The following is a 24,679-nucleotide window of genomic DNA, read 5'->3' as shown; positions in this document are numbered from 1 at the left end:
TTGAAGTAACAAACTACAGGAGGTTACCTGTAAATCCGATAGAGACCAGGGTACACATTGTATAACATATTACAGTGTCTCAAGAGGTATTGTTCATAGGAAATTTACAAAAGAAGCTAAATGACTTGCCAAGCACATGGGGAGGGGAACAGGGAGATAATATATTTAGTTATACGGTCCAAAACAATTAAACAATCATAAATGCACTGTGTTACATTAAATGTCATGTAACCTGTGATATACTGTGCACAAGTGCTCGTAAGAAAGTGAACGGCGCTGTTGATACGTGAAGGAGTATATACAGCGGGGGGAAAGGCGCAAAATGTGTGTGCTCTTAATGATGCCTGTGTTTTCAGTACAATATGTATGTTGTTCTTAAAGTTGTGGTCTCTCTGTGGGAAATATTGCTTTTCTGGAGGAAATGGGCTAGTGAATGCTTCATAACTGATGAAATGATTAGACAGTCTATCACGTTGGATAATTCACATTTAACTCTTTGCCAACAGGGTACATGTTTTAGAGCTCTTTACATCAATAAACCATTCAATTCAACATCATTTACATTCTTTATTGGGATACAATATATCCATAAAAGTATAAATACATACATCAATAAAACATGCAATGACAGAACACAAATAGGCAGTGGTGACTGGTATGAAACAGTGGTGGGGAGAGGGGAGTGGTAGGAAGTAAAAAAAAGAAAGAAAACTTACCTGTTGGTCACGTCGCCAGCTGCTGCCTCACCGCCGCTTCCCCTCGTCGCAGGAAGCACCCGGGCTCCCAGGCTTCCTAAGCCAATGACAACGCTGCAATGCAGCGTTGTGATTGGTTCCCCATAGCCAATCACAGCGCTGCATTGCAGCGTTGTGATTGGTCTGAGTGCTGTTGTTCGGTGCTCAAATGGGGACAGGGGGTCTGCGCATGTTCCCCATCAGGCTGTGTAATGCAGCAGGGTGGGAAACATGCAAAGTGCGCATGAATGCTTGGCCGGCCCAAGACAGCCAGTCAAACATTCATGTGCTCTTCGCTCCTCCCCTGCCCCCTGCTCTGCTCAGCCCGCCCCTCCCACCTAGGAAAGGAAAAATAAAATGATAATAACGTTCCGTTATTATCATTTTATTTTTCCTCTGCACTGTTCTTAAAGCAATGGGGCAACACTCCTCCACTTCAGCAGATGACCTCCCCTGGAAATAAGCATACTAAAAGCATACAATATAAAACAGCTATTAAAATACTGAAAACACATCATACAGTATTCATCGAATGGCAATTTTCAGAAAAGCCCATTCAAAAGTAATTAACCCATCATCGCCCAATTTAAGAAGAATGGTAAATGCTTCCTTGTAATCTGCGATAAAACGCCTCTTAAAAACGGGAAGTAGGAAAAGCTTTGTGTACGTCACATAATATCCACAAAAAAATAAAAAATGTAGTAAAGATTGACCAAATCACGTGTCACATGGGCAGGGAGAGGTGTCAAGACTGGCTTGAAAACCCAAGGGGAAGCATAATAAGTATTTGACAGTACCAGTTCTAAGACGAAACAAAAGACCACACTTCCAGCAGCCTATGGGTTTGTGTAAATACCCAACTATTAGATTGTCATTCTTAACTTTCAAATACAGGGCCGCGCTCGGTTTCCCAGCCTCATTGGCCAATCGTTCTTCACGATAATTCTTATACAAAGCGGCCTGTATCTCCTTTTTTCTTACAGCATCAAGGCTCTTGGGTTTATCAAAAACATGACCATAACCAACCCTAGGCAGACTAGACTTCAGCCCTGCTAGCCACAGAATATCCATACCTTTATCGCAACTGAGGCAGTCCTCTATGGTATATCTTGTAAGGGACGCTGCCATATTTTTTCATACAGCTAGCCAAAACAAGGGTGGGCAATCTCTGATATATCATCTACATAGGGTAGATTCAATTCACTATGACAAACATATTGGGGCGTGGAAAGCCTACGATAAAACCCCAAAAGATTACGATAAAACCTATTTTCTTCACACTGTATATTGTGACAATTGAAGTTACCCCAAACCTCAGCCGCATAAGTTGCCATAGGAATACACTCTGTTTTAAAAATTTGTAAGTTAGGTAAAATATCCCCCCACCCCCAGTTGCGGTAAACTTAACACTGCGTCAATAGACTTAAAAATGTATTCCTACAATGAGCAATGTGACCCGCCCAAGAATCGTTTGCAGCAAAACCCAATCCCAAGTATGAAAAAGTGCTGGTGCATTGTAAACAGTGATTACCAGTAACAAGAGAGTTCATTTTATACTTCCTTGGTCTGCAGGCTATGATATAAGATTTTGTAAAATTAGTGCATAAATCTAACAAAGCCATTAAATCTACAAATCCCTGTACAAAAAGGTAAGTGGTAAAGATTATTAATATATATAATAAAAAGCAGTGGAGCTAAAACAGACCCTTGTCTCACCCCCCTAACCCCCTCCCACTGAGTGCTGATTCTAATCCGGGCCTTTATATCTCTATGTATGCAAGCTAAAAAAATGCACCAGGGCCTCATTCTTCCCACTCTCTAGAAGGATTGATCACAGCTTTGATCAATTGACACAGTTGTAAGCTGAGGTCAAATCCATAAATGGCAGATAGATGGGAGAGGGTTGGGCAACTGTATATTTCCCGATGATTAAGTCAAAATTAAGACGCTGTTCACTTGTACAGCCATTGTTTCTAAATCCATATTGACAGGGGTGCAGAATAGAATTCTCAGCAGACCAATCTTTGATCTTATTATACAATCAACAACTTAGGGCCTAATTACACTGCTGACACAATTTCGGGGAAGGAACTGCCCGATCATCTGAGTTTAAAACTACAATGTCGCTCAGAAAACCTCTGGCCAGTGGTCGGAGGCTTTCCAAGGCACATTGTAATTAGGCCGTATATGTTCATCCATTCCTGGATATATGGCATGTGCAGAAAGTAGGCAGCATATCTGCATTGGTGGCCAGTATTCATCTCTCAAATGGAAAAAGCCCAATGGATCTCACTTTCACATGTCATAGGTAGCCATATATTTGTTGACCATGGGCAATTTAAACAACAGGCAAATGCCCTGGAGGTTACTTTGGTTACTACCACAGATGACAGGGGTTTGCTCTTTTCCAGACTCTTAGTTAGCCTGCAAATTGGCAGTTTTGTACTCCGCATGCTTTAGCAAAATGTATTCCAGACAACTGTATTAATAATCAGATCCATGACTAGTCATAATATCAGCTCTGCCAGCTATCATTCACAAGGCATATGTGGGCTATTGATTGTAACACATCACTGTTCCTTCAAGTCAGAATAAGAGGGTGTTACAATTGCTGCAATTTTCTAATGGAAAATTTGTTAACCAGCAGATGCATATTCCTAAATGTCTCCGGGAATATCTGTTGGTGTTTTAGGGGGCAATTTCTTCCTGTAGATTTGTAGCAACAGTCCGTTTCCACAGCTCTTGGGGACCATTGTCTCTATAATGACTGCTCCACTTTAGACATTCCCCATGATATACACACTTGTATTCCTTTTGCTTACCTGCTCATGCGGAATGACCCGCTACCAAAAACTGTGCTACTTTAGTGATTTTGAATAAGTGCATGAAAGTCAATGGCACTGTATTATTTTTTCCCATTTACAAGGATTCTGAAATGGTTACAATACACTGCAGTATAATGAAATACAAAAAAAACACATTTGTATCCACTGACCTGAATCTGATTGGCACTGGTGCGTGCAGAGAAGTTAACGAAAAATGGAAGGTATTGCTCCTTATCTAGGTTGTTCATTAGTTTATCTTTCACATACACTGATTTTCCAGTACCAGTAGTTCCCACTAACAGCAATGGTCTTTTAAAAAGAAAAACATCAAAATTAATTAACAACATAAAGTCACATTTCTCATCCATAACACTACAATCCCAAAATATAAGTACAATACAGACTGCATGTGGGTACAAAAAAGTGATTAATATGTAAAAAGGAACACAATGCTAACATTACTATAAACTAAAATACAGCAAATGCAATGTAAATGAGAACCGTAATATTTTTAACAAGCAAAGAAAATACGTAACCCTAAGAATGGCCTAGCAATTTGTCATATTTTTCTCCACTGGATCACATTACATGTTAAACCTCTAAGATAATATATTTTCAAAGAAGTAGTTATGTATGGTAGCGTTGGTTCTAATAAATACTCTGTACAATATCCAAATTAGTATCTTTGAAATGTTCCAGCTGAAGGCAGGGCCCCGGTAAACTTTTTTATTGCTTTCCCAATGGTTGGTGGGAGCCCATATGTCATGTGTTGTTAAAGTTGAGTAGCATGATCCCAGAAGCCACTGACAACACCACCACTCACCCAATGAGCCCCTCCAGTTTTTGCATTCCAGAAGGTGTAAAGAGATTTGAGATTGCATATGGGGGATGTGAGAAGGGTTGAAGAATTTGAAGAAAGACCACAAAATCCATCAGACTGAATTTGACCAAAGACACTCTCTCCTATAATGGATTCTATTCGGTCTACAAGTTCTTTTATATTTAAAAGCTTAACCAGACATGGAGGGACCTTGGATAAGCAAGACATGAAGCTATCCAAAATCTGTGTGAACCACTGAGCATCCAAACAAACTTTCAGCCTTGGCACCTAAATCGTGTCAATACAACTTTGCAGAAATATTTGAATATAGACAAAATTGCTGCCTTGCATATTCCCTAAAGTTATCCTTCTCAAGAAAAAAAGTAAGCAGTAGTCTGCCCCTTGTAGAACATCAAATATTTCTTTACTTGGAGTCCTGACGGTTGCCTCATACAAGAATGGTGAAAGGATTTTCAGAGACTTATGCACTATAGAAGTTTACCTGATTGACCACTCACCATGCTGTGAAAATACCAGCCTTTTTCAGTAATATGGAGGCACCAATAGGTTGCATTCGAAGGCTGCTCCTCACATAACCTTATAGAAGTGATAGAAGTGCCATTCCAGCTCTCACAGCATAACACTATCCATCAAGAAATTGTCTGTTTGGTGAAATGTATAACTTTGAAAACACTCCTGTAGGTGACAACAGCTGTCTGGCCTTCTAGTGCTCACTAGATATGGTATCTGAAAAGTCTGCATTAAATAACACAGCCATGGACCAAGGCTTGACTCTCAAAGATATATCCTTGGAAACATAAATTATTTTAAACCCATTGGTAAGGCCAGCAACTCACTAACCTTTCTAGTTACCTTTATTGACATCATAAAAGCAGTTTTAATTGTGATATGCTTGACTTCACAGCTCTGTTCAAGATTGTTTCCAAAATATTCAACTCTATGCCTTCATGGAGTAAGACCCATTGATCAAACCAGCTGAAGACTCGAAAGAGCTTGTGGTTTGTCATGGATCTTTGTGTAAAGTGTTATCTAACCTGTCCCTAGACAATTTCTCAAAATCCACTGGCACGCACAATATTTCTGATTGAACATTTGGAAAATAATATGATAATACAACCCAACTTTTGTAAATTCACTTGCAACTTCGGTACACAGCCTCTACACCACAAAGTACAATTTGCTTCGAAGACTTCATGTCATCATGTACTTCTTGACCCAGTTCCTTAGCATGTTATTCAAATAAATGAACCACTGCCTTCTCCATTAGTTGCTAAACCCATTATTGGCATATAGCTCCATCTTCCTTGGATTTGCAGATCACCCATGTGCTCACCCCAATCTGAGAAAGAGGCATTGGTCACTATTGTTTGAGTTGCAATGTCCTGATAGACACTCATTCCACAAAGCAGATTCTTAGGATGACATCATCAATTGAAGGACTGTGTTGCTGGGGGGGACAGGATGAGAGATCATTCATTGTCACAGTTACAGAGGGATTTTAAGGACTGTTCAATTGAAAAGTAACACTGTGCTCTGGCCACAAGCAAATACGGGTGTTGGTCGAAAATTGAGTTTGATGATGTTAATAGTTTCATGCATGATGCGGGCAGCCATATCTGTGTCAGGAGATTTTGTGGGAGTTAATGTTAGAAGGCTACATTTAGTGCATGAACTGTTTTTGTTAGTATTTAGGGCAGTTCAGAGTTTAAAGCGGTCCGGATTGGTTTGTCTTATACAAACCTTTTCCACCTACCTTAAGAAGGACAGTGAATTGAATATTCTGCATGGGATATCTGTTACATCAAACCCTTTGAGGTCAGTGACTCTTAAACTTAATAAAAGGTAGAATTTCTGCATGCTTACAGATGAAGAATTAGAACTGTGACTACCAGATGTCTCAAACAACTATTTAAGAAGATTGAGTCTGTGACAACCTTTTGCAAGAGCTAGTTGAAAAGGAGGTATAACATCCTTGTAATAGATGACTATCGTAAGAGTTGAAGGTCTGATTACTAGGCAGAATACTTCTTTCTATTTTCAATATTGGGAAATCTCCTGTAGAGAATATCAAAGATAACAAAAGAACGATATACTTCGTAGATGCAGACATTTTTTATTATCAGGGTCCTTGTTTCATTAAACTTCAATTGTGTTGGATCACAAACTATGTAAGGTATTTTTCATACAGAAACAATAATATAAGTAGCAGTGTTTAATTAAGGACTAACTTTCTTACTTTCCATATTTGATACACAAGTCCATAAGAAATGTATATCTGACTGTGTCCATTGTTGGAACGATGATGTCTTGAATTTTTGAATTCTTCTCTCCAACACTGGTACTCTTTATGAAGTCATTCCAATGTATCCAGCGCCCACGACTTTTGTACTGAAACAAAAATCATTATTACATCTCAAAACTCTCAATTAATGTAAAAGTTATTTATATAAAAGTTATTTATACTTTAGAAGTCATAGTAATAATGTGATTATTAGACAGAAACAAGGAATCTATGACATAATATCGACAGACAGAATATAGACATACAAAAATATCGACACAAAAATATCGACATCAAAAATATCGGAGTTCTATCTACATAAAGGTAAGTACAAAAATATCGAGAAAAGAAATATCGTAGTACAAAAATATCGAAGTTAAAAATATTGTTTTTTAAAATGTATTAACAATAATGTAAAAATACAAATAATTTAACAAATTATAAATATAAACATTAAAACATTTAAAAAATAATAACTAATGCAATAACTAATGCATATACATTTAAAATAAATTTAAAACTCTACATATAAATTGATATATATACTTACTCCACATATTGCAACAGTAGGAAAAGCGTTGGATAGCGTAGGGGTAAAAATTACTATTCCCACTCCAGACAGTACAACAATAGGGAAAGCTTTGGATAGCGTAGGGGTAAATATGTTCTATTCCCACTCCAGAGAGTGCAACAGTAGGGAAATCGTTGGATAGCGTAGGGGTAAAAATTACTATTCCCACTCCAGAGAGTGCAACACTAGGGAAAGCGTTGGATAGCGTAGGGGTAAAAATTACTATTCCCACGCCAGAGAGTGCAACAGTAGGGAAAGAGTTGAATAGCGTAGGGCTAAAAATTACTATTCCCACTCCAAAGGGTGCAACAGTAGGGAAAGCGTTGGATAGCTTAGGAGTAAAAATTACTATTCCAACTCCAGAGGGTGCAACAGTAGGGAAAGCTTTGGATAGCGTAGGGGTAAAAATTACTATTCCCACTCCAAAGGGTGCAACAGTAGGGAAAGCGTTGGATAGCGTAGGGGTAAAATTACTATTCCCACTCCAGAGAGTGCAACAATAGGGAAAGCGTTGGATAGCGTAGGGGTAAAATTACTTTTCCCACTCCAAAGGGTGCAAAAGTAGGGAAAGCGTTGGATAGCGTAGGGGTAAAAATTACTATTCCCACTCCAGAGGGTGCAACAGTAGGGAAAGCGTTGGATAGAGTAGGGGTAAAAATTACTATTCCCACTCCAGAGAGTGCAACACTAGGGAAAGCGTTGGATAGCGTAGGGGTAAAAATTACTATTCCCACTCCAGATAGTGCAACAGTAGGGAAAGAGTTGAATAGCGTAGGGGTAAAAATGACTATTCCCACTCCAAAGGGTGCAACAGTAGGGAAAGCGTTGGATAGCGTAGGGGTAAAAATTACTATTCCAACTCCAGAGGGTGCAACAGTAGGGAAAGCGTTGGATAGCGTAGGGGTAAAAATTACTATTCCCACTCCAAAGGGTGCAACAGTAGGGAAAGCGTTGGATAGCATAGGGGTAAAAATTACTATTCCCACTCCAAAGGGTGCAAAAGTAGGGAAAGCGTTGGATAGCGTAAGGGTAAAAATTACTATTCCCACTCCAGAGGGTGCAACAGTAGGGAAAGTGTTGGATAGATTAGGGGTAAAAATGACTATTCCCACTCCAGAGGGTGCAATAGTAGGGAAAGCATTGGATTGCATGAGTGTAAAAATTACTTCCCACACTACTCCCTCTTTAACACACAATACACTACACATACAAATAACTCAATTAATCTAAATATCACTTAATCAATTAATAACAATTAATATTATTACATTGATGTGATTATAAATTAACTAATTAACACATATTAATTACCAATTAATAATTAATTACCAATTAATAATTAAGGTATTTACAAGAATAAACAATATTTATTAATACATTTTTTATAATTAATATGATGAAATAATTAAAAAAACGAATTACCAATTAATTAATTACCAAATAATTAACAATAAATACCAATAAATAAATACAATCTCTTTAATTAATTTAATTTAATTATGTCACACCCTATTCCCCTATAAACACACAACCCACTACACATAAATTAATCACATAAAAAATGTAATTGTCATTTAATCACTTAATAATAATTAATTACCAATTCATTATTAATTAAGAATAACAAAAAATAATAAATATTACTACATTAACTCTAATTAATTTAATTAACTAAATAATAATAATTAATTACCAATTAATTATTAATTAATAATTATTTATTAATCAAAAATATTAAAGAAAATATTAATTAATTAATTATAATTAAATTACTTCCCACCCTATTCCCCTATAAACCCACAACCCGCTCTGATACTAAATTGCAAATTGTAAACAAAATTACTAATTTCTAAACATACATTAAAAAAAATGTTTAACAAACATATAAACAACATAATAAAATACATAACACTAAACAAAATTTCGATATTAGTAACATATATACCTTAATATCGATATTCTCTCTATCAATATTATTGCACATCAATATTCTATTCCATCGAAATTAAAACATCGATATTATTGTATATCGATATTTTAATTTCAATATTTTGTCTCTCTACCGAAACAAGATGTCTCTTCCTCTTCTCTCGCTCTAAATACTAACAAAACTACTGGCAGTTGGCCTCAAAGGATTATGATCTTCCTGTTGGGATTAGGGGGTTACGGAGAACAGCATAACTTTGGACCAGTGGTTCCTACAGAAAACAGGTTATGCTCTCTTGTTTACTGAAACTCAACTCACCCTCACCTTTCTCATCTCCTCCTACCCAGTACACAAACATGATAATGAAGAAGGCACAGTCTGTTCTGCTGTAGGGAGCCTTTGAAATAGTTCTTCTTCTGGAAAGACGCTAGTAATATTTATCATGGTACTTCCTCACCCCAATGAGAGGATGATTTCAGACCTCAGATATTGCAACATTTTTTGAAAAAACAAAAGTTCAAAATGGGAACTCTAGCTCTTAATTTGCATGGTGGAGTAGAATGCTTATTTTCACAACTAGGTCAAAGCATTTTCAATTTGATTTACAGTCTTTCACCTTGATCGTTTCTTGGTTCCGACGGTGCTCACTAAGGTTAAGGTCATAGTGTGATTCATCTTCCCAACCAGTGATACATGTGCTTCTATAACTGGAAGATCGCTCATAAATTCACTGTAAGTAGATACAATAAGCCTACATCTTCAACTAACCTGATGCCTACTGTTTGATCTGGGTCTTCTCTAAATCCCCAAAAATCTAATCCAACACCCTCACATTAACCAGAGTTTATTGGCTGGTAATGGGAAATGTGTTTTACTCCATAACAGAGAGCTCAATATATTTGGCATATGATTTTGATGTTTTGTCCATCAGTGAGTCTTAGGCCTGGAGAATGCTTGAAATATGAGGTCATTCTAATGATGTACCAGGAACTAAAGGAATCATCATTATGTCAGCGTTTAAAGCATGACATTGGTGTCCAGTGATAAGCAAAAGGAAACAAGCTGACAAGTGATCATCCATTTTACCTGTGAGGAGCACAGGTGACTATTGTGACATGCATCCTTGTACGCTGCATGAGTACATGAACAAATGTAAAATGTGTTTGTAGTATTCCTTTAGGATTATTGTTAGGAAAATAAGGTATCGTTAGCATCTCCTATTTCCCATTATTTTTTCAGTATGTAAAAGACCAAAGCCTATTAATTTATACCTCATACGCGTAGTCGTAGACCAGACCTTTTTCCTCAAAAGGACATTCCCATTTTCCAATAGATGCTGGCACTGGATGATCTTCATCCTTCCCAGATACGATATTTCTCATGAAGGTATCAAATTTGCTTTGGCTGTCAGTATCACAGCTCCCACCAATCGACCATATCATGGAGAAAGCAAAACAACCCTGGTTTGGGAAAGAAAACACTTTGTAATAAAACTCACAGCACAGAAAAAAGGTACTGGATTAGTCACTGAACATTTGAGCAAAGCTAATCTGACCAATACATTTTGCTGTAAATACCTAAAAACTGCTTTAAATAAAGAAACAGGGTTGATATTTAACATATATATTATGTTAAACTTGGGCACCATTTACTGATTTTATTTTAAGGAGCTTAACATCTTTTATGTGGTTTTTCATCCATACGTACTGGTAATTTATAGCATTTGGCTAAGCCCAGTAAATGTTGCCCCTATTGTGCATGTTTATTTGATTGATGTGGGAAGAAAATTACTTACTTGCCAATAACTTCAGTTCTCCATAGTTTATATCTTATGTAGATTTACATGTTTCAATCTTCCCTGTCATCGTAGTGGAAGCCTCAGTACATACTGAGTAGCACAGAAATTAATTTCCAATAGAAACATCTACAACATGGTATATATTAATAAGCCATTTAATCTCATTTGAAAATACCCAAACTTCAACTAATGAGGTTTAAGGGCAATGAACTCCACTTCTCCTTCTAGAGCTCATTTCCTCTTAGAGGTGGGAAACATATTAGCAATAGGTGAATTAAAAGGGGGGCAGAGAGAGGACTGCATGCACATCTATAAAAGATACCAATTCTGGAGAACAAAAGTTACAGGCAAGTTACTCGTTTTCTCCTTCAGAATTGGGTCTTTCATAAATTCAAATGCTTGAATAAGAATCTAAACAGTACACATTACATTTCATTACAGTAAGGGGGAACAAGGCGCACCTTACCAAAAGATTATCTTTTGATTTTTTACCGGTTATTTGACTTGTCCCTGGTTCTTCTGATGTTAGAGAGTCTAACCCACCAACAATTTGAACCAGTATTTAGTAGGTGTTTGAGGAAGCCAGTCTGGTTCCCACTGAGAAACTCTTTTTAGTGTAAGTAATGCTGAAAGAAGAACTCTTTTTAGTGTAAGTAACTGTAAAAAGAGGACTTTTAGAGAGTGAAATATTGTCTTTGGGTAGTAGAGCGGGATGCTCTACAGTTTCAGCTGTGTGAACATAGGGTAAATATGAAATATGTTATATGCTATTGATAGGTAAGATAGACACTAGTATAGGAAGTAGCCAGTTGTTCTTTGTATTGGGAAGAGAAGAGTATCTGGGAGGAAGTCTGTTAGGAAGAGGTTTTCATGGCATATAGATTAAAATACATAAACAAGCATTTGCAATGCAACAGGTCTCGCATTAGGAACTTTTGAGCTATTGGTCTTGTAAATGACACATTTTTTATTTATATGTTGGTTTTGAAAATAGCGAAATTAATAGCTTTGTCATTTACAATGCCAATACTTTTATCTTTTGCAAATGTGACACCTATTGCATTTGTAATGCAACATGTTTTGTATTTACGTGACTTAGATGTAATGATATTACAAATATTTAATTTTTTTAAATAATTAATACTTAAATAAAAGTTATTGTAATTTATAATGGCAATAGCTTAAACTTTTGTAAATAACTTTTGTGAAGATTATGTTCAGTGTATTTTATTGTGCCGAAAATCCAAGAACAGAAGTGAAATAATAACCTCTTTTTGTGACATTTGTAATAAAGCTTGAAACATTGAGAGAAAATATTTGAACCAGTTATTGTTGAATGGTTGCACAGATTGATACTGTGGTGGCGCTGAGTGATGTTGTGGTGGCGACGAGTGATGCTGTAGCGTTCAGTGATGCTGTGGTAGCGCATAGTGATGTTGTGGTGCCCCCTGAGTGATGCTGTCGTACCCCTGAGTGATGCCGTGGTGGTGCGATAGATAGATAGAGTGAGGGCGAAAGATAGCTAGAGGGAGGGCGAAAGATAGATAGAGTGAGGGCGAAAGATAGATAGATAGAGTGAGGGCGAAAGATAGATAGATAGAGTGAGGGCAAAAGATAGATAGATAGAGTGAGGGCGAAAGATAGATAGATAGAGTAAGGGCGAAAGATAGATAGATAGCGTGAGGGTGAAAGATAGATAGATAGCGTGAGGGCGAAAGAAAGATAGATAGCGTGAGGGCGATAGATAGCGTGAGGGCGATAGATAGATAGCGTGAGGGCGATAGATAGATAGCGTGAGGGAGATAGATAGATAGCGTGAGGGCGACAGATAGATAGCGTGAGGGCGATAGATAGATAGCGTGAGGGCGATAGATAGATAGCGTGAGGGCGATAGATAGATAGAGTGAGGGCGATAGATAGATAGAGTGAGGGCGAAAGATAGATAGATAGAGTGAGGGCAAAAGATAGATAGATAGAATGAGGGCGAAAGATAGATAGATAGAGTGAGGGCGAAAGATAGACAGATGGCGTGAGGGCGAAAGAAAGATAGATAGCGTGAGGGCGAAAGAAAGATAGATAGCGTGAGGGCGAAAGAAAGATAGATAGCGTGAGGGCGAAAGATAGATAGCGTGAGGGCGATAGATAGATAGCGTGAGGGCAATAGATAGATAGCGTGAGGGCGATAGATAGCGTGAGGACGATAGATAGATAGCGTGAGGACGATAGATAGCGTGAGGGCGATAGATAGATAGCGTGAGGGCGATAGATAGATAGCGTGAGGGCGATAGATAGATAGAGTGAGGGCGAAATATAGATAGATAGAGTGAGGGCGAAAGATAGATAGAGTTAGGGCGAAAGATAGATAGATAGAGTGAGGGCGAAAGATAGATAGATAGAGTGAGGGCGAAAGATAGATAGATAGCGTGAGGGCGATAGATAGATAGCGTGAGGGCGATAGATAGATAGCGTGAGGGCGATAGATAGATAGCGTGAGGGCGATAGATAGATAGCGTGAGGGCGATAGATAGATAGTGTGAGGGCGATAGATAGATAGCATGAGGACGATAGATAGAGTGAGGGCAATAGATAGATTTGTGTGTGTGTGTGGTTGTGTATGTGTGTGGTTGTGTGTGTGCGTGGTTGTGTGTGGTTGTGTGTGTGTGTGTGGTTGTGTGGTTGTGTGGTTGTGTGTGGTTGTGTGTGGTTGTGTGTGTGTGTGGTTGTGTGTGGTTGTGTATGTGTGTGGTTGTGTGGGTGTGGTTGTGTGGTTGTGTGGGTGTGGTGGTGTGGGTGTGGTTGTGTGGGTGTGGTTGTGTGTGTGGTTGGGTGTGTGTATTGTTGTGTGTGTGGTTGTATGTGTGGTTGGATGTGGTTGGGTGTGGTTGTGTGGGGGTGATGCGTGGGGTGATGCGTGGGGTGATGCGTGGGGTGATGCGTGTTTGTGTGTGGGGTGATGTTTGTGTGTGTGTGTGTGGTTGCGTGCGTTTGTGTGGTTATGTGTGTGTGGTTGTATGTGTGTGTGCGGTTACAGAAGGATGTATGTGGAAGAGAGCAGCAGATCAGCACAGTAGAAGAGAACAGATGCTGCTTAAAACACGTAATAAAAATGCCTGTGCTTAGTATAGCATGCCACATGACCAGCTTTTTGGTCCCTCTCTGAGCTTACAGCCATTACATCCAAATGTATGACACAGTAACGGGAATGCACCTAAAACAAACCAGACCTATAAGCCTCCCCAATAGGTCTCTCCTGTTTTGAATATCAGGTAAATGACAAAAAGTTGATTTCCTAGTGAATAATTTGAATTCTGAGACTATATCGTTTAAATGAATTACCTTAACGGCGTGTACACTGTTCAGAAATCAAAAAATGTTTTGCCTGTAAATGTAAAGTAACAATAACTTTACAGGCAAAATGTAAAGGAATATAGAGCGGAATAAGGACCAATTTCACGATAAAAAAATGTTTTATCACTGCAGGGTCTGTATCCCTGAGACCCTACCAACCTAAAGCCCTGCTTTTGGAGGAATTTAGTCCAAATATAAATTATAGCATATCGGAAGGTATCAGAGATGGCATACACTGCTGACCCGCCAAAGAGGATTCTGTGATCAAATACCCAACACAACTGTTATTTTAATTATGATAGTGCCAAAATTGTTATGGGATATTCATTTTAAATAGGATTGTAGAAAACATTTTTCCTCTTTCACATCTGCTTACATGATGGTCACTACGTTTTCAGTAACATTTTACACAAGGGGAGTTAATTCTCCTGGGACAGGATTTATTTTTCACAGATCTATTCATGTCAAATTCTTTCAGATAGATACTATTACACCGGTGACACTCACTGGTGTGCCCAATTTATTATATGTAATGGAAACAACCAAATGTACCTTGCAGGTGTCTCAATTTGTGTAATATGCTATTCTCCTGTGTACAATTGATGTATGTCGGATACTTACTGGTAAGGTACATTGAAAATACCACAAAATGTTTTAAAAAATAATAATAATGTATATGTTGTGGCTCATATTTTGCGTCGGGATTATGCCACTCTCTTGGAACACCCCTGATGCAAAATGTAATTTGTTAAATATCATAATGCGCCCAAATGTACTCATGATTGACCTGATATACATGTGTGAGGTCCTAATATCTGATGTCTTCTTGTGATGTCACTTCCTGTGGGGTGATGGGTTGTGATGCCACTTCCTGTGATGCCACATATGTCATGCTCTGTTATGTCACATGCAAACCACCTAACTTGGTTAGTCACCCCACTTCTCTTTTTAGCACATATGCCCTAATGGTCTGCTGTGGTGGGGATGTAGGGTCTGCTTTTGAATTAATTTGGGGGCAGGGGTAGTGTTGCCATGCTGTACAGTAAGGGTAGCAAGAAAGAAACCCAGCGCCTAAGCTTAACTCTCGTGGAAGTTCCTGTGTCTAAATAATATCACCAGCATCAACAAGTGGGACTTTATTATCAAGAAACGAGACAAGACTATGCTATTTATATGCATTTATGTTACGTCATTGTCCAATGGGTTCCTGTCAGGAAGGTCAACACCACACCCAGCAACCGCAGCTCTCTCTTTGCACGCCTGGTCATATCCTCGTATTGTGCTGCAAGCGTAAGCAGCCTTCAAAAGAGTTGAAAGCATTCAAAGTATTTACAGAGGTCAGGCCATCAGATGCCTCGAGCTGACGAGCCGCAGTCTGTGACGTATGAAATGAATGTCTCTTTCAGCCCAGAGACGGAAGCAATCCCGGGAGCAGGGGAAGACATAGCGGACATTGTACGAGGGGGCGGGGGTGCGTGTCTGTGTTCTATGATGGTTTGCGTCAGAAACAGGGTTAGAAATGTCCTGATTGTGGTCAGAGATGCCAACTTCAACATTTCTTGGGGTGCTTGTGAGTGCCTGTATCTGACCCATATGACATTATTGTAAATGTCATCACCCACAGTGACGTCACCAGAAATGGCAGGGCGTATGTGCCAATGAGAAAGCCACAACACATGTAGAAAAGCATGGCAGTCAAAAGCAAAACATTTCTCTTTGATGAGTTAAGTGCTTAATTTGTGTGATGCAGTCGGAAATGCTGGATACAAGAACTGTATGAGCACAATATGTACAAATATATTTACAAGTTATGTCTGCTATGGCGGCGATGGCGATTAGAAAGGAAACGTGAAAGATGAAGTCATGTGCACAGGGAAGATGAGCAACAAAGAGGGCCCTTTGGTATAATTAATTGGCGATGCCAGGGTACAGGCAGCATTAAACGTTTCAGAGAAAGTTGAAGCTTCACCGTAGGAGAGGCTGTGATTGCTGGGACGTGTAACTTTAGAACAGATAGTTGAAAGCAATATCCCTTCTTTCCCAACTCACCCTCTTCGGGCAGGCGGGGCAGAGTGGGGAAGCTTCCTCTGCCGCACTCGGGCTGTGGAGGCATTGCTGCGGGGCAGGATCTCGCGCTCTGCCCGGGTTCCGCTGTCTCGCGCCGTTGCCCTCACCAGGTGCAGGCTGGCGCGCACGCTTACGGTCAGAGCGAGGGAAGGAGGCGGCGGAAGCACGCCGTCTCTAGGACGCGACTGCAACTTTCTCTGTTCCTGTAATGGGTCAGGAATGGAGTCGCGAGCGTGCACCTGCCGGATGGACTACTGCGCAGGTGGGGGGTGGAGCGCGTTCGCTCGAATGCTCAGGGATAGAGGACCCTCTAGTCCGCTTGGATGGATGAGACCCTGTAGCAGGTATGGCCATACCTGGCCACTGAGGAAAGCTAAAATCACTGAAAATGGGCAGAGGCTGTCCAGGGACCGGGAGGCGCGCTGCTCTGTGGGGCTCGCAGGTCGGACCTGGTTGTGCAAGGAGAGTACGGGGAGAGGTGCCAGAGCGAGGACGAGAAGGGCACGGTAAGCGTTAACGGGCGAGGGTGATCTATACTGCTGAGGAGGGGTACTAAGAGGGACATGACGGCTGAATACAAGAAGACAGCGCTTCCCAGGCTTGTAGCGTGCGTGCGCATTACGAAAGTGAAGCTTGCGACGATGAAGGGAGCTGTGCACATGCACGTGTTCACGGGCGCGTCCACAGACCACAATCTGCGTGTGTGTGCGCTGTCTGTGTGTGCGGTGTGGGGCTTAGTTGTAGGGGGGAGGGGGTGTGTGTCTCTGTGCGCTTGTGTGTGTGTGGGGGGGGGTATGTGCATGCGCGCGATTGAAAGGCTGACTGGCTGTGCACAGTTGGAGCAAGAGATGTGCACGGCTCCGGGGGGCTGGGCGTGCGCGTCCACGATGTCCAGTCGATCTCCCTTGAAAGCCGACTCCATAGCAATAGGTCTTGAGCAAGACCTAAAAATAAGTAAGAGCTTTCCTATAATAAAATATTATTTTATTAAAAAAAATTAATGAAAGTCAGAATATCCCTACATACTTGTATAATATATAATTTATAATGGGATTACGGTCAAGATAGTCCAGCAGTTGACATACACAACACAAGACAGAGTTTCCTGTAGACTGAACTTCCATTCCCTTCCATGTGCTATTCACAATTTTAAGGATCTTTAGTCAATATATCAATCAATCAATCAGGAAATTGTAAAGCGTGCTTCTCACCCATGAGGGTCTCAAGGCACAGGGGGGAGTAAGCAGCTCCATTCAGTTGAAGAGCCAGGTCTTGAGGATCTTCCTGAAAATGTTCAGAGAAGTGGTGCGTCTGATGTCGATCAGGAGCTCATTCCATGTTTTGGCCATGATGTAGGAGAAGGCTCTTCTGCCCCTTCTGGCTCTGCAGATGTGAGGGTTTTTGGCGAGGTCAGCAGATGAGAGGTTTCTCTTGGGTACATGGAAGGAGAGTCTCTCAATGAGGTATTGGGGTCTGGTGTTGTGGAGGCATTTGAAGGTAAGGGTGAGTATCTTGAATGTTACTCTTTTCTCAACGGGGAGCCAGTGGAGGTCTTGCAGGTGTTGGGTAATGTGTTTGTGTCAAGGGATGCAGAGGATGAGTTTAGCTGCAGTGTTCTGTATGGTCTGGAGTTTGCGGATCAGAGATTCTGGTGTAGAGGGCGTTTCCGTAGTCCAGTCTGCTGGTTATGAGTGTGCGGGTGATGGTTTTTCTTGATTCAGGGTGGGGTCCATTGAAGCTCCTGCGAAGGATGCGGAGGGTGTTGAAGCAGGTAGAGGCGTCAGCATTGACCTGTCGGGTCATGGAGAGGGAGAGTGGAGTACGATGCCGAGGTTCCGGGTGTGGTTCAGGGGGTGGGCTAGCTGCAGAGAGTGGTAGGGCCACCAGGTGTTGTCCCAAGCGGTGGGGAAGGGTCCAAGGATGAGGACCTCTGTCTTCTTCGAGCTGAGCTTCAGGCAGCTGCTGCTCATCCAGGATGCGATGTCCTTCATTCCTTCCTGGAAGTCTGGTGGGTACAGGCTCCTTGGTGAGGGAGAGGATGACCTGGGTGTCGCCGGCATAGGAGACTATGTTGAGTCTGTGTTGCCTAACGATAGCAGCAGCAATATAGATGTTGAAGAGCATAGGGCTCAGTGACAATCCTTTAGGTACTCAGCAGATGATCTCTTTGGTTTCGGAGAGGAAGGGTGGCAGTCTGATTCTTTGGGTCCTGCGGTTTGGAAGGAACAGAGACATTTGAGGGTGGTTCCCCCTATGCCGGCTTCGTGGAGTCTGGTGGCAAGTGTGCAGTGCGAGACAGTGTCGAAGGCTGCGGAGACGTCGAGTAGGATCAGGGCCGCAGTGTGGCCTTGGTCGAGGAGGCTGCGGATGTCATCTGTGCCAGCGAGTAGGACGGTCTCTGTGCTGTGGTTGCTGCGGAATCTGGAATGGGAGGGGTCAAGGATGGAGTTCACTTTGATGAATATCGTAAGTTGTGCGTTGACGGTCTTCTCTGTGACTTTGGCTGCGAAGGGGAGGAGAGAGATGGGTCGATAGTTTTTGAGGTCCGACAAGTCAGCTGGGGGTTTCTTGAGCTTGGGGTTGACTTCTGCGTTTTTCCAGTATTCAGGGAAGGTGCCGGTTTCAAAGGTGGTGTTGATGGTGTGTCGTAGATCAGGTGCGATGGTGGCGGCGGCTCTATGGAAGATGTGTTGAAGGCAGGGGTCCGTGGGTGCTCCTGAGTGGATGCCTTTAATGGTTGATTCAGTGTCTTTGGTGGTGGCTGGGGTCCAGGTAGAGATGGTGGGTTGGCTGGCATTGTTGGAGGGGATGGGAGTGGTTTCAGAATTTAGTGTCCGTTCATTGATGTTGTCGTAGAAGGACTTGATTTTCAGATGGAAGTGGGAGCTGAGCTTGTTGTAAAAGCCCCGGGAAGGGGTGATGTCTGTGGCTTCGCTGGAGGGTTTGGTGAATTTTTGGATCATGCTGAAGAGTTCCTTTGAGTTGCTGGCGTTGGTGGTGATCTTGTTCTGGATGAAGGTTCATTTGGTTGATTTGATGAGATGGTGGTGTTCTGTCATGGCGCTCTTGAATGTGGTGCGGTCTTCCAACGTTTTGCTGATTCGCCACTTTTTCTCGAGACTTCTGCAGGTACGCCTGGATTCTTGGAGATCAGCAGTGAAGCAGGTGGCTTTCCTGGGACGTTGTCTGTCGGGGTTGCGAAGGGGTGCGATTTCATTAGTGCAGTTGGAGATCCATCTATGTAGTTTTTTGGCTGCAAGTTTGGCGTCGGTCGAAGTGGAGGGGGCATCCCAGTTGAGGATGGAGTGTAGGTGCTCCTCGGTGACCTTGCTCCAGTTCCTTTGCAGTGGGCGGAGGGCAGGTTTGAGGACGGTGGTTTTGTTGACACAGAAACGTACCCAGTGGAAAAGAACTGAGTCCTCTATAAGTCTTGTTTGAGATGGTTCCACATGCTTTTGCAAGAGCATAAAAGGAAATATAGGTCAGTGAATAATAACGTGACCTTGCTGCTCCACCTTACAGCCGTCAGTTTCAGAAGCTCTGAGTACCAATATTGTCTAGACCAAGTTGGGGTGACGAGGACAATGGTGAGGTTTCCATTTGACTTTGATGACTATCCATGGAACAAGGTGAAATGGTAGAAAGGTGTAATCAAACATTTCATGTTGTTAAAATGCAATTCTCCCCGTACCTGGCTACCAGTGCCTGCTAGAAAAGCACCAGCATCTCTTGATTTCTACTTGCTTGTGACTCTGGGTAGACGGTCTGCTTTGAGTACTAGGCAATTGTGATTTACCCATGTTCATAGTTGATTGGACTCTTGCGCGAGTTCCAGTGATTTTGTCATGCCTTGCTTGTTGATGTAATAGTAGATGTGCTGCTGTCTGTCCACATAAAAATGGATGACTGATTGAATGCGGCTAGTCCATTGCAAATTGCTCTGAGCTCAAATATATTTAAGTGGAGCGATGTCTCCTCATTACCCGAAAGGGAGCATGAGGAAAATTCCTGCAGGTGGGCTTCTCATCCCTCGATGGAGAGGTTCATGTACATTACAGCAACAAAAGGAATGGGAAGATAAAAAAGTACTTGATTTGTGTTCTATTTGTCAATTCACCAATGGAAGGAAGACTTTGCTCTGTCTGTTATCCATACAAGATCCTTGAACAATCCTTGTCACTAGGTCCACTTGGAGTCCAGTTTCTCTCAAAGGGGTCTCATGATAAGTCGGCAATTGGGCCCCAGAGGAAGGCATAAGAATATCATACTGAGCATGGATTTGTACTTGCAGGCCATTACAGTGTAAGGTTGTAAAAACTGCTTTGCAGTCACCTGATGACCAGCGGTATGGTCTTGCAATTGATATGCCTTTTCCCCATGTGTATCTCAAAGCCTCCTAGGAATTGATTTCTGGTTGTCTGAGTCATGGAGGACTTTACCATGCTGATGGAAAGACCTAGACAGTTGTAAAGGTTGGGACAAATTGCAGGTGAAGACCACAAGAGGCTTTTTGTTGTTGGTAATCGTCCTGGTATGGGTACACATGATGGTCCCATCTCTTGAGGTGAGTTGCCACTGGAATTAAACACTTTGTAAAAATATGGAGTGTACACTTTAATCTGAAGCACAGGACATGTATTTAATATTGGCACTGGCTACTTTAAATTGTAAATACTTTGTGTGTTTGGGATATATCAGGGTGTGAAAATATGCTTCTTTAATAACCAGCAATGTCATGTACTCTTCCTCCTAAAGTAGCTGAAATATCTCTTGAAGGGATATTATAAAAACTGATGCTTTCGCAGGAATTTGTTCAGTTGTCTTAGATACAGTATGGGTCTCCATTCCTCTGACTTACTACTGATAAGAAAATACCTCAAATTGCATTGAAACTTGGGAATGGGCTCAAGGGTCCTTTTCTGCAGCATGCAAATAATTTCTGCATTCATAAGAGAAATTCATTGATGAGCATCTTGCATCAGCAGGGTTACAGGTGGTTTTTGGATTAATTCCAAAGTATATCCTTCACTATTTTTGCTTTACTCCTCCATTTATTGTGATCTGGTTTTTGATGGCCTTCGTACTCTTTGTACTTCACCACTGACGACCAGTGCTAAAATATTTGTGCTCACCACCTAAAACAAGGTAAAAGAGGCTTACACTCAATTGACACATTTAATTTCCTTATAAATACCTACTAAAGTGGTGCTAACTGTAACCTGTGTCTTTAAATTAAATGCTACTAGTGGGCCTGCAGCACTAATTGTGCCACCCACTTCAGTAGCCTGTCAAACATGTCTCGGCCTGCCACTGCAGCCTGTGTGTGAGGTTTAAACTTCCATTTTGACTTGCGAAATAAACCTTTCATCAGGCCTAAACTTTCCATTTTAATACATGTAAATCATCCCTGGGTAGGACCTCTATAGCCTAGAGGACAGCGTGCAGGGTATGTAAATATTTGGACATGTACTTTTAAGATTTACATGTCCTGGTAGTGAAAAACATTTGTTTCTCTCTACTGCAAGGCCTACCTCTCTCATAGGATAAGATTGGATTACCTTATTACATGTAATAAGTGATTAATTTCAATTGGGAGCAGGTAGAAATGTTGAGTTTGGCATCTAAAGAATTGTAATTTAAAACCTTCTTTAATGGTAAAGTTGGAATTTAAGTCACAGTTCTGAAAATGCCACTTTTAGAAAGTTTATATTTTTTTGTCGCAACTATTTGGGTCTTGCGGTTTGTAACCTGGGTCACATGACTAGGTGTACCTGGCAGTTGGTCTTTGAGTATTACTCCCAGGCAGTGAGTCAAAGGGGGAACCAGTGTTGGCAGAAAGGCCAGCACTGACTTGATAGGGGGTAGAATTGTCACCTACCATACTTGAACATCAAAAAGGCTCTGCATCAGCACACTTACAAAGGGTTTCACACTAGTTTCTTGTGACCCCACACAAGCTGGGGCCAAAGCAGGGTGGCAGGACACTCCAAACACCTCCAGGGGTAGAAACCTCCAGACCCTTCTCTTACTTCAAAGCTGACACCAACTATACATATTGGACTCTCAGACCCAACTCTTCAGTACACCTCTGGACTTGTGGAAGACTCAGGAGGACAACTGCAAGAGGGACTACTACTCTGCTGCTCTGCTGCCTCAGAGATAAGGACTGGACCTGCATCTTCATCCCAGGACCACCAGAGTAAGTCCAAGGGCTAATTGGCCGGCCTCCTGATCAGAGCTTCACGGACAGAAAAGGCTCCAACCACCTTGACTCTGTCTGCTATGAGTCTTGTGCCTCAAGTAGCGTCACCCCAGTCCTGGACCCTTAGAAGTGGGTCTGAAGGTGGTCTACCAGTCCAGCTGTTGTTTCCAGGACAGAACCAATGCAGTGCAACGCATCTCTTTGCAGCTCCACATCTGAACTGCTGCTGCACCTCCGACACCTGTCCTCTCCGTTCAGTCCACATCTCTTCAGAACCACTGCTGTGCGAGGCATTCCCAACAAAGGACTATGCATCGCAAGCCCCTATGGGCGGTATTTTCGATGATGAAGGACCTCGCATTGCAAGCCTACCATTGGCTTCATCTGAACCGCCACTGCGTGACACATCCTTGATGCAGGACCTTGCATCACCGGTCACAGGTCATTGGAACAGCCGCTGCATGACACATCCTCAATGTAGGATCCTGCAACGTTTTGCAACCAGGATTTAAGGTACTTTATCAGCAGACCTGACTTGGCCTGAACATTTGTCCCGGTCCAGTGTGACCAGATAAACACAGTTGGCATTTTGTACTTTTAGGCACTATTGTTTGCTTAAGTCTTGACAATTGCATATCTCCGGTCTAAGGATTCAATTTTTGTCAATTCCATCTCAAATAATGCATTAGATTTTACTCTAGTTTTCTAAATTCGGGTAGTTTTTTTTACTTCGGGTACCATGTATTAAAAAAGCATTTTGTGATCACCAAATAGCGCTTTTTACCTTATAGCTATTTGGTAATCGCTAAATGCTATGTAAGTAACGATTTGCCAAATATTTCGCGAATCCTTAATATTACTAAATAGCAATTCAGTAAATAGGTAATTGCTATTAGGTAATATTACTCCATTCGTTCCTATGTGCCTAAGGACCCATAAGTGCAAATGATTTTACATTAGCTAATTTGTGATTACCAAATTGGTAATCGCACATTATGTAAGGCAAAGCCGAGGGTGCCCGAGTCCCTAAGACCTAGTAAAAGCACCAAAAAAAACCAACATGTGTGCATGTAAAGTGCACACATGCCGCGCTACATGGCACTTTGAAAAATGCATTTTTACAAAATTTGCACATGGTTATCATCGACTTGGAGTCTATGGCAATAGCATTTTCCTAAATGTACAGTCTGCATTTAGAAAATGCTAGGTACATGTGTTAAGGGAATCACAAATTGTGAATCCCTCTTTGTAGTACCAGTTTTAGGTAATCACTATTTTTTATCTTACCTACAATTGCGACTACAAACCGTTTCATACATTTTGAATGGCTATCTTGCATTCGCAAAGGGCCAAAATTACTGATTCGCACCATTAGCGAATGCAAAATTGTTTGATACATGTGGCCCTAAGTTACCGTTTGACGTGCCACACAAATACTTTACACACTACCTCTAAGTTAAGCCTAACTGCTTTGCACCATGCTACCAGAGGGTTAAGCAAAGGTTAATTTAGGGTTTGCTTGTGACTACACCCTGATAGGAATGGTGGTTGCTGCTTGAGTAGGGTTTCAACACTGCTCCATCAGTAACCCAATTCCCAACAATACCCATAGTGTGCTATATTCAGAACTTACTTATCCAATGGTGATTGCATAATACAATTCAATTTTATTTATTATGTTTTGGCTCTCAACGAGGGCCACATAAAATTCACAACAATAAGAAAAGCAAGTACATACCAGGAAGCAAAGAAATAACATTCAATAACACATTTAAAAAAAGAAAAAAAAGGAAACATACCATATCAAATCTACGACAAGAAGCAATGTCAGACCTCTCCATTAACATATTAATAAATAGCTAAAAAACCTTTAAAAGAGTTAAAAATATGAAAGCAGAACATTTCATTAGGAGGCCGATATAGTGATTGGAGAAAAATATTCACATTGGAGATACCAAGACGGAGACATATTGGTTTTAGCCATCTGAGTCGCAATGTACGGAGTGCAGGGCAGAGCAGCAAGACATGCATGCTGTCCTGAGTACACAGATTACACAGGTTGCACATGGGAGAAGATCCGTACCA

General features: G+C 41.2%; 1 protein-coding gene across 1 annotated transcript in view; it reads right to left on the bottom strand.

Moving 5' to 3' along the window:
- Positions 1-24,679, bottom strand: part of DNAH12 (dynein axonemal heavy chain 12) — a 1,291,066-nt gene that overhangs the window by 715,827 nt on the left and 550,560 nt on the right. The window contains exons 36-38 of the mRNA XM_086939114.1: positions 10,451-10,639; positions 6,637-6,788; positions 3,730-3,868 (exon numbers count right to left, since the gene is read on the bottom strand). Of these exons, the coding sequence (XP_086795240.1) occupies positions 3,730-3,868; positions 6,637-6,788; positions 10,451-10,639 (480 nt within the window). The remainder of the gene's footprint in view (positions 1-3,729; positions 3,869-6,636; positions 6,789-10,450; positions 10,640-24,679) is intronic.

The sequence above is a fragment of the Lissotriton vulgaris genome, chromosome 9 (assembly GCF_964263255.1).
Source record: "Lissotriton vulgaris chromosome 9, aLisVul1.2, whole genome shotgun sequence".
In the NCBI taxonomy this organism is placed as follows: Eukaryota; Metazoa; Chordata; class Amphibia; order Caudata; family Salamandridae; genus Lissotriton; species Lissotriton vulgaris.
This window is presented reverse-complemented; position numbering and strand designations above follow the sequence as displayed.